Genomic DNA, 15,387 nt, shown 5'->3' with positions numbered 1-15,387 from the left:
ATCTAAACTGAATTACTATTGATTTGTATGGCTGGACAAAATCTGGATAGTGCACACACAGGGAATTAATGTCATGTTTCATTCTCCCCCGGCCCTGGCTCATTTATTAAATAACCTGACAGAAGGTTGTCTGCCGGATTCAGTAGAGGATTCCAAACAGAGCTGGAACATTAAAAGGATGAAATAACCTAGAGTTTATTTTGCCTTAAATGAACGGTGAAAAATATGGACAGTCTTGTGTTCCAGGAACATGTGCATGTATTAGAGGTAAGGGGTGAGAGAACGCAGAGCAAGCAGCTTCCCGGATCCCCGGTATTTATTTTTGTGTTGCTAAACAGGTAGATCATTACATGGGACACTACTGTACACACGGACCCTGATATTTGTATAGAGGAAGCTGTCATATCTGAGAGAATGTTTTTATTTCCATAGTACATAGGGGGTCATTCCGAGTTGATCGCTAGCTGCCGTTGTTCGCAGCGCAGCGATCAGGCTAAAAATTGGCATTTCTGCGCATGCGTATGCACCGCAATGCGCACACGCGATGTACGGGTACAAAGTCCTTTGTGGTTTTGCACAGGTTCTAGCGAAGCTTTCAGTCGCACAGCACAATGCAGGAAGATTGACATGAAGTGGGCGTTTCTGGGTGTCAACCGACCGTTTTTAGGGAGTGCTAAGAAAAAAAAGCAGGCGTGTCGGGGAAAACGCAGGCGTGGCTGGATGGGTGTGTGACGTCAAAAGCCGTCCCACCATCGTTAGACTCAACGCACACGAAGAGTAACTACAGGGCTGGTCTTGTTTTGCATAAAAAGATTTTGCAGGCGCTCTGCTGCACATGCGTTCGCACTTCTGCAAAGCGAAAATACACTCCCCAGTGGGCTGCGGCAATGCGTTTGCACGGCTGCTAAAAACTGCTAGCGAGCGATCAACTCGGAATGACCCCCATAATGCATAGCTCCCAAATGCCAAATTGGGACAGTATAGGCCCCGTTCTATATCTGCTCAAACTACACCCAATCCAAGTAGAAACGCCCCTAATTGAGTAAAACTCCTCCCCTTTCATGCACTGTTTATTGCATAATATATTTCTCTGACGTCCTAAGTGGATGCTGGGACTCCGTAAGGACCATGGGGAATAGCGGCTCCGCAGGAGACTGGGCACAACTATAAAGAAAGCTTTAGACTACTGGTGTGCACTGGCTCCTCCCACTATGACCCTCCTCCAGACTTCAGTTAGAATCTTGTGCCCGGCTGAGCTGGATGCACACTAGGGGCTCTCCTGAGCTCCTAGAAAGAAAGTATATTTAGGTTTTTTATTTTACAGTGAGATCTGCTGGCAACAGACTCACTGCAGCGAGGGACTAAGGGGAGAAGAAGCGAACCTACCTAACAGGTGGTAGTTTGGGCTTCTTAGGCTACTGGACACCATTAGCTCCAGAGGGATCGACCGCAGGACCCGACCTTGGTGTTCGTTCCCGGAGCCGCGCCGCCGTCCCCCTTACAGAGCCAGAAGCATGAAGAGGTCCGGAAAATCGGCGGCAGAAGACTTCGGTCTTCACCAAGGTAGCGCACAGCACTGCAGCTGTGCGCCATTGCTCCTCATGTACACCTCACACTCCGGTCACTGATGGGTGCAGGGCGCTGGGGGGGGGGGGCGCCCTGAGGGCAATATAAGACACCTTGGCTGGCAAATGTACATCATATATAGTCCTAGAGGCTATATAGATGTAAAAATACCCCTGCCAGTATTCCAGAAAAAGCGGGAGAAGTCCGCCGGAAAAGGGGCGGGGCCATCTCACTGGCGCCATTTTTCCCTCACAGCTCCGCTGGAAGGAAGCTCCCTGGCTCTCCCCTGCAGTCTGCAAGCTACAGAAGGGTAAAAAAGAGAGGGGGGGCACTAAATTTAGGCGCAGGATAGATATATATATATATATATATATATATATATAAAAAGCAGCTATAAGGGAAAACACTCATTTATAGTGGGATCCCTGTGTTATATAGCGCTCTGGTGTGTGCTGGCATACTCTCTCTGTCTCCCCAAAGGGCTTTGTGGGGTCCTGTCCTCTGTCAGAGCATTCCCTGTGTGTTTGCGGTGTGTCGGTACGGCTGTGTCGACATGTTTGATGAGGAGGCTTATGTGGAGGCGGAGCAGATGCCTGTAAATGTGATGTCACCCCCTGCGGGGTCGACACCTGAGTGGATGGTGCTGTGGAAGGAATTACGCGACAGTGTCGACTCCTTGCATAAAAGGTTTGACGACATACCAAATGTGGGACAGCCGGCTTCTCAGCCTGTGCCTGCCCAGGCGTCTCAAAAGCCATCAGGGGCTCTAAAACGCCCGCTACCTCAGATGGCAGACACAGATGTCGACACGGATACTGACTCCAGTGACGACAACGATGAGACTAATGTAACTTCCAGTAGGGCCACACGTTACATGATTGAGGCAATGAAAAATGTGTTGCACATTTCTGATGTTACCCCCGGTACCACAAAAAAGGGTATTATGTTTGGAGAGAAAAAATACCAGTAGCTTTTCCTCCATCTGAGGAGTTAAATGAAGTGTGTGAAGAAGCGTGGGCTTCCCCTGATAAGAAGCTGGTAATTTCTAAGAGGTTACTAATGGCGTACCCTTTCCCGCCAGAGGATAGGTCACGTTGGGAAACATCCCCTAGAGTGGATAAAGCGCTCACACGCTTGTCAAAGAAGGTGGCACTACCGTCTCCGGATACGGCCGCCCTGAAGGAATCTGCTGATAGAAAGCAGGAGGCTATCCTGAAATCTATATATACACACAGGTGTTATACTGAGACCAGCTATTGCTTCAGCATGGATCACTAACTATTATAGTTAAAGATGCCTTGGATAAAGGCATCATATCCAAGGAAGAATTTAGATATTTGATTCCCACACACCCTGTCACTCCCACTTATTATCATTTACCCAAAATTCACAAATCCCTCACTGCACCCCCTGGTCGGCCAATTATTTCTGGTGTTGGGTCCCTCACTTCTAATTTATCACACTTTGTTGATTATTTTTTACAGCCACTCGCCTCCTCTTTACGCTCTCACATCAGGGATACTACATGTTTTCTAAATGATATTGCAAACATTAATTGGAAAAGCTCCTATTTCTTTATGACCTGCGATGTACAGGCATTATACTCTAATATTCCGCATAAGAGAGGTCTATCTACGATAGCAGAATCTCTCTCCAAAACTAGTACGATTGATTCAGAGTTACAAAAATTCATACTGGACTCAATCAATTTTATATTATCTCACAATTTTTTTGTATTTAATAAGGAATATTATTTACAGATACTTGGGACGGCCATGGGGACGAGGTTCGCGCCGAGCTTCGCTAACCTATACATGGGTGCCTTCGAGGAGGAGCATGTGTGGGGGCGGAGCTGCGGCGCGGACCTCGTCTACTATGGCCATTACATAGATGACATGTTTTTTATCTTTGATGGTGACATATCCTCATCTTCTGATCTCATCACTTCTTTGAATAACAACAGTTATAATTTAATTTTCACTGGTACTGCGCACCAATCATCCATCACTTTTTTGGATATTTCACTTGATATTATTGAGGGCAAAATATCCACAAAAACGTTTCGCAAGGAGGTAGACACTTTAAACTTTATCCATTATAGTAGTTCACACCACAAATCATGGTTGAACAATGTCCCTTATGGACAATTTAGACGCATAAAACGTAATTGCAGCAATAGAGTGGACTCTCAATTACAAGCGGATGAATTATCTAAATCCTTCTATAATCGTGGCTATCCAGCAAGATTAATTGAAACAGCACGGGAGAGAACGGATGCTTTAGATAGAAGGGATCTTCTGAAAACAAAAACCCACATATGTAAATTTGCACAAGACCAGCCACATTTCATGTCACAGTTCAACTGTGCTTCTTCTAAGATTAGAAACATCATCTACAATAATCACTCTATTCTCCTTACAGATAAGATCCTTCGATCTGAACTTAAAGATACCCCCTCAGTGATATTTAGAAAATCAAACAATTTACAACAACAACTAGCTCCAAGCCTCTTTGTTGATAGAAGACTCACTAATGAGAGTTCAACATCAGCTGGCAATATACAGTGGCTCCCGAAAATAGTAGGGTGTTTCAAATGTGGTGCTAAAAAATGTATCACATGTTCATATATTCAGAATAATACAAAAAGCTTTGGTGCCACAGATTCATCTGAATTTGAGATATGTTCTCATATCAATTGCAATAGTTCCTTTTTGATTTATATATTGGTTTGTAAATGTAATTTAATGTATGTAGGTAGAACAACTCGTAAACTCAGGACGAGGTTTCTTGAGCATAGACGTAACATCCAAAAGGGCCTAATATTTCATAGTGTCTCCAGACATTTTTTAGAAAAGCATCATAAAGATCCGGATGACATCCAACTAGTGGGTATAGAGATCATCAAACCCACAATACGGGGGGCAGATAGATATAGAAAACTATGTCTTAGGGAAAATTATTGGATACATAAATTAAGAACACTTACACCGGAAGGGCTCAATGAAAGTATAGAATTTGATCTTTCATGAAAATTCATTTCTATTCCGAATCTCCTTATATTACATCTGAGTAACATCTGTGCAGATTGTCCAATAATTCCAAGTATAGAAACTATTTCCCCCCCTTCAAACCCCCCCCCCCCCCCCCCTTTCCCAACCCTATAGTGCATATTTACATGAAATAAAACATCTGTATTATGAATACACACTTTGGTATCATCTGTCTGGTGATGATTCCCTGAAATATCTAGAGGTTGATGAAGGAAGTCCATCTGCAATACATTATCATCATCATATGTAGGACTGTTCTTCTTTTTTTCCCATTTTTTGTTTATATATTTTTTCCTTTTTCTTTTGTTTATATTTACCTTTTATTTTTTAGTTTTATCATAACACAACAAAGAAGATATTTTTACTATATCTAATAACGATGTTGCATACAAAGGATGTTCTAATCACTAATCAGATTCATCTATAGAATTAGGAATATGTCCTTCTATATGAGATATCCATTTGTTAGACTACTCTTACCCTTGTTACAATATATTGAAACAAGCTAATTACTGTGTTTATCTCTCAGTCTGTCCTCTATATAATCATCAGACTCAGTGGCGCATCAGGTTAGAGGACAGACCAGCATTAGTTTTGAATCCTAGAGTTCGAATCATGTCTATATCAACATTTAAAAAGTTTTCCCTCTTGGTCCGATTTTTTATGCAGAGGTGATTTATATAAATAGATATACTTTTTTCCCTTTGATTAAACTTCTCTTAACCTAAAACGGCACCACTAGTATATACACGGATAATAATATTTGTCCAGTGAACCTTGTGATAAATGTCTGCTACTCATTATAGGTGAAGCTATTAGGTGATCTAATTTGTGGTGAATCAATACACCTGTCATGACACCTGAACTGAAACCATGATCTGCAATGGCTTACTATTTACTACAATATAAAGTATAACCACATTAAATTTACACCTTTCTCTGACACCAATAAGTCATTTCTGCCAACTATATATAATGTTATGTGTTAGTACATGAGAGCCTTCGTTTTATGCATTTTTATTGCTTTTAACATTGCTGATGACATTCACCTGTCCACACTAATCAACTCAGCCTTTAAATACCGGATGACCTAGGAGGCAGGTATCTACCTTCGAGAAAGTCACGTGAACGTGACGAAACGTGTCAGGACCCGCCCCTATCCACACTCAGCTCAGGTGAAATCTTCCAGGTGTTCCTTGGTCCCCGCTGCACCCTCCGTCTACAGCATCCGACATCAGCGGCTTCAGCGCACACGCCGCCACGACCGGGTTGTGAGAGAGACGGTCCATTCCTTTCCGCTGCACAGCGTATATGGGCATTGCAGGACATTGAAGCCGAGGACGCTCGGCTCTTACCAGCCCATTTTGGAAAGGTATTGAATATCAATTTCAACTGAGGGACTTTTAATTCATTAGGATCCTACCAACACACCTGGTATTTATCAACTATCTAACAAGTGAATCACGGAACTTTTCACCCCAATAAGCTGAGTTATTACAATATACCACTAGTTCACGTCTAGTGATTGTTCTTATATATATTTATATATATTATTCACCGGTTATTTGATAATTAATCTTTTTATATGTTTTATTAATAAACATTGTTATTTTTTACGTTGGCTCTCTGTACATTATGTTTCGTTCCTGATATTCAGCGCAGCCGTTTGTTCTTTTTCTATGCTATCACCACAATACTACACATAGTATTCCGGCAAGCGCAGACTATCAGGAACATAAAATTGTGATTATTTAATTCTATGAAACACGTATTGGTTTTCACTTTTTATTTTGATGATTAGGCGCTCGTTTGTTGCAGTTTTTTGTTTTGGATGTGCAGTGCTGCAGCTGCATGGTCAGATTCCCTGTCAGAAAATATTGATACCCTAGACAGGCACACTATATTGCTAACCGTAGAGCATATAAAAGACGCACTTTTATACATGAGGGATGCACAGAGGGATATTTGCCGGCTGGCATCCAAAATTAGTGCAATGTCCATTTCTGCCAGGAGAGGGTTATGGACTCGGCAGTGGACAGGAGATGCAGATTCCAAAAGGCACATGGAAGTTCTGCCTTATAAGGGTGAGGAGTTGTTCGGGGATGGTCTCTCGGACCTCGTTTCCACAGCAACAGCTGGGAAGTCTACATTTTTACCCCATGTTCCCTCACAGCCAAAGAAAGCACCGTATTATCAGGTACAGTCCTTTCGGCCCAATAGGGGCAAGCGGGTTAAAGGCGCGTCCTTTCTGCCCAGAGGCAGAGGTAGGGGAAAAAAGCTGCAGCATACAGCCAGTTCCCAGGAGCAAAAGTCCTCCCCCGCTTACTCTAAGTCCACAGCATGACGCTGGGGCTCCACAGGCGGAGCCAGGTACGGTGGGGGCCCGTCTCAAATATTTCAGCAATCAGTGGGCTCGCTCAAGGGTGGATCCCTGGATTTTTCAGATAGTATCTCAGGGGTACAAGCTGGAATTCGAGACGTCTCCCCCCCGCCGTTTCCTCAAATCTGCCTTGCCAACCACTCCCTCAGGCAGGGAGGCAGTGTTACAGGCAATTCACAAGCTGTATTCACAACAGGTGATAGTAAAGGTACCCCTACTTCAACAAGGACGGGGTTACTATTCCACAATGTTTGTGGTACCGAAACCGGACGGTTCGGTGAGACCCATTTTAAATTTGAAATCCTTGAACACATATATAAAAAAATTCAAGTTCAAGATGGAATCGGTCAGGGCGGTTATTGCAAGCCTGGACGAGGGGGATTACATGGTATCACTGGACATCAAGGATGCTTACCTGCATGTCCCCATTTACCATCCTCACAAGGAGTACCTCAGATTTGTGGTACAGGATTGTCATTACCAATTCCAGACGTTGCCATTCGGTCTATCCACGGCTCCGAGGGTCTTTACCAAGGTAATGGCCGAAATTATGATACTCCTTCGAAAGAAGGGAGTTTTAATTATCCCGTACTTGGACGATCTCCTGATAAAGGCGAGGTCCAGAGAGCAGTTGTTGGTCGGGGTAGCACTATCTCGGGAGGTGCTACAACAGCACGGCTGGATTCTAAACATTCCAAAGTCACAGCTGGTCCCTACTACACGTCTACTGTTCCTGGGGATGGTTCTGGACACGGAACAGAAAAAAGTGTTTCTCCCGGAGGAGAAGGCCAAGGAGCTGTCATCTCTAGTCAGAGGCCTCCTAAAACCAAATCAGGTGTCGGTGCATCACTGCACGCGGATCCTGGGAAAGATGGTAGCTTCCTACGAAGCGATTCCATTTGGCAGGTTTCATGCAAGAACCTTTCAGTGGGACCTGTTGGACAAGTGGTCCGGATCGCATCTTCAGATGCATCGGCTGATAACCCTGTCTCCAAGGACAAGGGTGTCTCTGCTGTGGTGGCTGCAGAGTGCTCATCTTCAAGAGGGCCGCAGATTCGGCATACAGGACTGGGTCCTGGTGACCACGGATGCCAGCCTTCGAGGCTGGGGGGCAGTCACACAGGGAAGAAACTTCCAAGGACTTTGGTCAAGTCAGGAGACTTCCCTGCACATAAATATTCTGGAACTAAGGGCCATTTACAATGCCCTAAGTCAGGCAAAACCCCTGCTTCAAAACCAGCCGGTACTGATCCAGTCAGACAACATCACGGCGGTCGCCCATGTAAACCGACAGGGCGGCACGAGAAGCAGGACGGCAATGGCAGAAGCCACAAGGATTCTCCGATGGGCGGAAAATCACGTGTTAGCACTGTCAGCAGTGTTCATTCCGGGAGTGGACAACTGGGAAGCAGACTTCCTCAGCAGGCACGACCTCCACCCGGGAGAGTGGGGACTTCATCCAGAAGTCTTTCAGATGATTGTAAACCGTTGGGAAAGGCCACAGGTGGACATGATGGCGTCCCGCCTAAACAAAAAGCTAGAAAAGTATTGCGCCAGGTCAAGAGACCCGCAGGCGATTAGCTGTGGACGCTCTAGTGACACCGTGGGTGTACCGGTCGGTTCATGTGTTCCCTCCTCTTCCTCTCATACCAAAGGTACTGAGGATAATAAGGAGAAGAGGAGTAAGAACTATACTCATTGTTCCGGATTGGCCAAGAAGAGCTTGGTACCCGGAACTTCAAGAAATGATCTCAGAGGACCCATGTCCTCTACCGCTCAGACAAGACCTGCTGCAGCAGGGGCCCTGTCTGTTCCAAGACTTACCGCGGCTGCGTTTGACTGCATGGCGGTTGAACACCGGATCCTGAAGGAAAAGGGCATTCCGGAGGAAGTCATTCCTACGCTGATAAAAGCTAGGAAAGAAGTAACCGCAAACCATTATCACCGCATATGGCGAAAATATGTTGCGTGGTGTGAGGCTAGGAAGGCCCCAACGGAGGAATTTCAGCTGGGCCGTTTCCTGCACTTCCTACAGTCAGGGGTGACTATGGGCCTTAAATTGGGTTCCATTAAGGTCCAGATTTCGGCTCTATCGATTTTCTTCCAGAGAGAACTGGCTTCACTACCTGAAGTTCAGACTTTTGTTAAGGGAGTGCTGCATATTCAGCCCCCTTTTGTGCCTCCAGTGGCACCTTGGGATCTCAACGTGGTGTTGGATTTCCTAAAGTCACATTGGTTTGAGCCACTGAAAACCGTGGATTTGAAATATCTCACGTGGAAAGTGGTCATGTTGTTGGCCTTAGCTTCGGCCAGGCGTGTATCAGAATTGGCGGCTTTGTCATGTAAAAGCCCTTATCTGATTTTCCATATGGATAGGGCAGAATTGAGGACTCGTCCCCAGTTTCTCCCCAAAGTGGTATCAGCTTTTCATCTGAACCAACCTATCGTGGTGCCTGCGGCTACAAATGACTTGGAGGCTTCCAAGTTGTTGGACGTAGTCAGGGCCCTGAAAATCTATGTTTCCAGGACAGCTGGAGTCAGAAAGACTGACTCGCTCTTTATCCTGTATGCGCCCAACAAGTTGGGTGCACCTGCTTCAAAGCAGACTATTGTTCGCTGGATCTGTAGTACGATTCAGCTTGCACATTCTGCGGCTGGACTGCCGCATCCTAAATCAGTGAAAGCCCATTCCACGAGGAAGGTGGGCTCTTCTTGGGCGGCTGCCCGAGGGGTCTCGGCTCTTCAACTTTGCCGAGCAGCTACTTGGTCGGGGTCAAACACGTTTGCTAAATTCTACAAGTTTGACACCCTGGCTGAGGAGGACCTAGAGTTTGCCCATTCGGTGCTGCAGAGTCATCCGCACTCTCCCGCCCGTTTGGGAGCTTTGGTATAATCCCCATGGTCCTTACGGAGTCCCAGCATCCACTTAGGACGTCAGAGAAAATAAGAATTTACTCACCGGTAATTCTATTTCTCGTAGTCCGTAGTGGATGCTGGGCGCCCATCCCAAGTGCGGATTGTCTGCAATACTTGTATATAGTTATTGCTTAACTAAAGGGTTATTGTTGAGCCATCTGTTGAGAGGCTTAGTTGTTATCATACTGTTAACTGGGTATTGTATCACGAGTTATACGGTGTGATTGGTGTGGCTGGTATGAGTCTTACTCGGGATTCAAAATCCTTCCTTATTGTGTCAGCTCTTCCGGGCACAGTATCCTAACTGAAGTCTGGAGGAGGGTCATAGTGGGAGGAGCCAGTGCACACCAGTAGTCTAAAGCTTTCTTTATAGTTGTGCCCAGTCTCCTGCGGAGCCGCTATTCCCCATGGTCCTTACGGAGTCCCAGCATCCACTACGGACTACGAGAAATAGAATTACCGGTGAGTAAATTCTTATTATTTTTTTTAAAAACATTGTGTGGAAGAAAATGATATAGAAGCAGCGACACTGCTTTAAGGGGCCCATACATCAGACAGGCATTGGGGTCATTTCCCATCTGATACCTGGGGAAATCCAACATGATGGAAATCTTTAATATGATAATTCCCACCAAAAAATTTCTGGTTATAGTGGATATAATGCTCCGCCTCAGCACAGTTGCTCAGTAACATCTACTACTTGACATAAACACTGGCACTTTTCATATCTTGTTTATGTATTGTGTTCTACTAACAAGTGGTTCCATGTAAGAGACCATGAGAAACCTTATTTAAGAATGCATGTAGCAATAGGGGATCATTGTACATTATAATAACCAAAGCAGGAAAATGGCACTGATGACCCCATTTGAATGTATATGCAGTATCTCTGATTTCTTATTTTCCAAGTATAAAATAGCTACTGTGCATAATGGGGGGAGATTGCTAGACTCTTCAGGGAGTCAGGGAGATTGCGGTCATTCAGGGATACTCCCTAACAATCGGGGAGAGTTGGCAAATAGCATAGAAACATAGAATTTGACAGCAAATAAGCTCGAGTCTGCCCTTTTTAGTATGCTTTACTAGTGTTACAAGAGGAGACCCCTGACGCATGCCATGTAGCTTATTACCGTGCGAGAGGCCCCAACTATAGAATCCTTCAAAAGTAGACTCAAGACTTTCCTGTTTACTCAGCATTTCCATACTGTCCCTTTAGTATCTACATGCTTCTGTATTTTATGAAAAGCTGTTCTGTACTTCATTATTTTCTGTACTGTATTATGCTATGTATCTGTTAAGCGCCTTGAGTCCTATTGGAGAAAAAGCGCTATATAAATTAAATTATTATTATTATTATTATTATTATTATTACTACGGCAACCTTGTATTTCCAATGTTCTTAGAATTCTCTTATGTTCTTCTCTCATGTAAGATCTGTAACAGCTTACGTATACTCACCCGTAATGCAACACTGAGTATTGGCTGCAAAACTACTTTACTAAAGATACCTCATTGTATTTTATGTTGTGGCATTGTGGCTAATGTTTTGCCTTACACACTTACTGTGTCACTGTCACATTCCTGGCAATACCTCAGTGGAATATAATAGTGACACAGTATCGACCCTGGGTATCTATGCTTCCTGTCTGATCTATGTATTCTATGAAGTTATCTCTGCACACATTATCTAACACTAGCTTCTATATGTTTATGTGTTCATGAGGCATTCGGAGACATTTATTACAACTGACACATTAGCTTGAGTCCAGTTTGTTGCTAGGGGTTACAGCTCATATTTCATTCATGTTCTGGTAACGTCCACTAATATACTGTACATGTGGAAGTTTTGGGGACTTATCAAGACTGAAGATGTGTAAGATTAAGTTATGGCCGGAAAGAGAATTACTCATTTCCTCTGTTCCCCAAACTTCCTGTATTTAGGCCAGAAAATTGCTGTAAACCTCTCAGGTCTTCTCTAATGATTGCCTGTCTGTATTTCTTCCATGCTGTCATTGACTTCTCCACTGTTCCTCATTAAACATCCGCCGCTTGAGCAGTTTTGAACACTGACATCTCTTCTCTAGCTATGGCTACACAACATGGGGGGTCATTCCGAGTTGTTCGCTCGCAAGCTGCTTTTAGCAGCTTTGCACACGCTAAGCCGCCGCCTACTGGGAGTGAATCTTAGCTTATCAAAATTGCGAACGAAAGATTAGCAAAATTGCGAATAGACACTTCTTAGCAGTTTCTGAGTAGCTCCAGACTTACTCGGCATCTGCGATCAGTTCAGTCAGTGTCGTTCCTGGTTTGACGTCACAAACACACCCAGCGTTCGCCCAGACACTCCTCCGTTTCTCCAGCCACTCCCGCGTTTTTCCCAGAAACTGTAGCGTTTTTTCACACACTCCCATAAAACGGCCTGTTTCCCCCCAGAAACACCCACTTCCTGTCAATCACATTACGATCACCAGAACGAAGAAAACACCTCGTAATGCAGTGAGTAAAATACCTAACTGCATAGCAAATTTACTTGGCGCAGTCGCACTGCGGACATTGCGCATGCGCATTAGCGACTAATCGCTCCGTTGTGAGAAAAAAATACCGAGCTAACAACTCGGAATGACCCCCATTGTGCGTCTGGCCCTACCCAGCATTTGATCACATAACCAGACACAGAAAGAGGCGAGTGTCATTATTATACCACACACAGTGTAAAGGACACTTATTGGTTTCAATTGTTTTTTTTTCTATTTTCTCCCTCTAGCATATTGTTCACCAAAACGAAACTGGAGTGGCTGCACAAAGGGCCTGAGGAGGCTCTGATAACATGTCGCCATATGTTATTCCTGTGGCAGAAGCTGTTTAACTATTCACAACTGAGGTAAATTTCATGTTGTTCTTCACAGTTCCCAGATAAAACGGGTCACACAAAGTTTGAATGCGTTTGCATCAAAATGCAGCGGTAAAATAAGTTCACAGAGATAAGCGCAATTGTGCACATAGGTAAAGTTGGACAAAGCACAAGAGATGTCTGCAGTTGTGCGCCATCAGCCATTCCACTAGATTTACTGTGGGTTTCCGTTACCCAATTATTCTTTTGTGTAAGTAGAGAATTATGTGCTGGTGCAGTACAGCAGACATATGTAAAGCTGGACAACGCTGGGCTGCAGTGCCGACTACCTAATGCAGGAGTGGAATTATAAGCACATATAAACATACGTCTAATCATACGCTGTGGCCTCTACATATATTACATACATCTACACATGTATGTTTATATGTGCTTAGCGTTGATCCCCCCCTCCCCTCCCCTCCCCTCCCCTTATAAAGGGGCCCTGTTCTTTGTATGTCCTCTCTAATGGTTGACTGTCCTCCTGTGGTGGCTGGCCACACCCCTTCTGGTGGCTCTACACAGATGGTTGAGAATCAAACTCGTGACCCCAGCACTGTGAGGTAGCATTTCAAGCCACTGTGCCACCATGTTGCCGCACATGTGCAAACCTGCCTTAATTCACAGCTGTATACTGTATGGTACATTGTTTCGTTCTGTATATTAAATAAACGTCACCCGAATTGCTGATAGATAAAATGTCCATGGATTTTTAGGTTTTTATGCCTCATGACTGATTTGTTAATATTGTGCCTCTTGTTTCAGTGAGTGTGAGAAAGAGAGCAGCTTGGCTGACGTTCCCCTGACACGGAAACACAGTGGGCTGCACCTCACGCTGCCAGATGCTCATGACACGGAAAATGGTAAGTAGCACAAGTGGTGCTATGTGAGTGTGTGTGTGGGGCCCCCCGACTTCTGTAGGAGACATCTGTAGGTACATTATTCCATATAATACACACATTTTCTGTACATTATATAGCTACATTCCATCATACATTTGTCATTTTGTGGCACTCGCTCACACCGTACAGGTGATATTTTTTTTTTTGCAGGGGGTGTTTGGTGATGGGGGGAGGGGAATGTACATATTTTTCAGGCCTTTTTATTTTCCCCAATTTGAACTACATTGGATCAAGAAGGAAAGAAGGTTTGTTATTTAGTAAAGTGATTTATGACGATTTGAGGGACTATTTTACTGTCAATTGTGCAGCTTACACCAGAATGTGTGCGGTAAGATACGGTACACAGATTGGTTCTGTGCATGCTCAAAAACCAGGCAGCACACTAAAGGAGGGTACACACCGTGGCTGATCGGGGTAAACTCTCCCGAATATCCGTCCTGTGTGTCCCCAGCGTGACCCCCTTTTCTGCTCCTGCGAGCACCGTACACAGGGGGTCATTCCGAGTTGACCGTAGCTGTGGTAAATTTGGCACAGCTACGATCATCTTCCCTGACATGCGGGGGGACACCCAACACAGGGCTAGTCCGCCCCGCATGTCAGGACCCCCCCACGCACAAGTACAAAAGCATCGCACAGCGGGATGCTTTTGTAGTTGTGGAGTAACTCCCGGCCAGCGCAGCTCCTGTGGCTGGCCGGGAGTTGTTTGTTGCTGCCCCTGGTCGCAGCGGCTGCATGTGACTACACGCAGCCACTGCGGCCCTCCCCCCGCACGGTCCGGCCACACCTGCGTTGGCCAGACCGCGCCGCCATAACGGCGGACAAACGCCGCCGTGCCGCCCCCTCCCGCCCAGCGACCGCCTCTGCCTGTCAATTAGGCAGAGGTAATCGCTAGGAAATGACGGCCTTCGGCCTTCCGGCATGCGCCAGCGCACTGTGGCGCTGGCGCATGCGCAGTTTCGACCCGATCCCTGCGCTGCGATAAACTGCAGTGAGCGATCGGGTCGGAATGACCCCCACAGTGCAGACTATATAGGGCTTCTATGGGATTGGATGATCGAAGATTTAAAAATTAAACGTTCAAAGTTTCGAACATTCTATCCCAGCCGTTGAAGGAGCGTTATAAATCATTTATCGACTTAAGCTCCTGCATCGGCACTGCGTACACACGGATACAATCATATTGCCGATCCTTGGATATAGTATGTAAATCGAAGGATTGGCATAATGATTGTATCCAGGTGCACCCTCAAATCTGGGGGGCATCAGGGTGCAGGAGGGGGGTTGGACCATCTAAACCCCCTCCCCATTACTGCCTCTGGGATATTATTTTCTCTGACGTCCTAAGTGGATGCTGGGACTCCGTAAGGACCATGGGGATTAGCGGCTCCGCAGGAGACTGGGCACAACTAAAGAAAGCTTTAGGACTACCTGGTGTGCACTGGCTCCTCCCACTAAGACCCTCCCCCCTTCTTGTGCCCGGCTGAGCTGGATGCACACTAGGGGCTCTCCTGAGCTCCTAGAAAGAAAGTATATTTAGGTTTTCTATTTCTCTAACGTCCTAGTGGATGCTGGGGACTCCGAAAGGACCATGGGGAATAGCGGCTCCGCAGGAGACTGGGCACAAAAGTAAAAGCTTTAGGACTACCTGGTGTGCACTGGCTCCTCCCCCTATGACCCTCCTCC

General features: G+C 45.4%; 1 protein-coding gene across 8 annotated transcripts in view; it reads left to right on the top strand.

Moving 5' to 3' along the window:
• The window catches only part of TTC7A (tetratricopeptide repeat domain 7A), a 914,714-nt gene that overhangs the window by 647,037 nt on the left and 252,290 nt on the right, over positions 1 to 15,387 (top strand). For all 8 annotated transcript variants that reach the window (XM_063918709.1, XM_063918713.1, XM_063918708.1 and 5 more), the window contains 2 exons: positions 12,677 to 12,793; positions 13,568 to 13,665. In XM_063918709.1, the coding sequence (XP_063774779.1) occupies positions 12,677 to 12,793; positions 13,568 to 13,665 (215 nt within the window). The remainder of the gene's footprint in view (positions 1 to 12,676; positions 12,794 to 13,567; positions 13,666 to 15,387) is intronic.

Source organism: Pseudophryne corroboree, chromosome 4, assembly GCF_028390025.1.
Source record: "Pseudophryne corroboree isolate aPseCor3 chromosome 4, aPseCor3.hap2, whole genome shotgun sequence".
NCBI lineage: Eukaryota > Metazoa > Chordata > Amphibia > Anura > Myobatrachidae > Pseudophryne > Pseudophryne corroboree.
The sequence above is the reverse complement of the archived record's forward strand: the minus strand, read 5'-3'. Positions and strand labels throughout refer to the sequence as shown.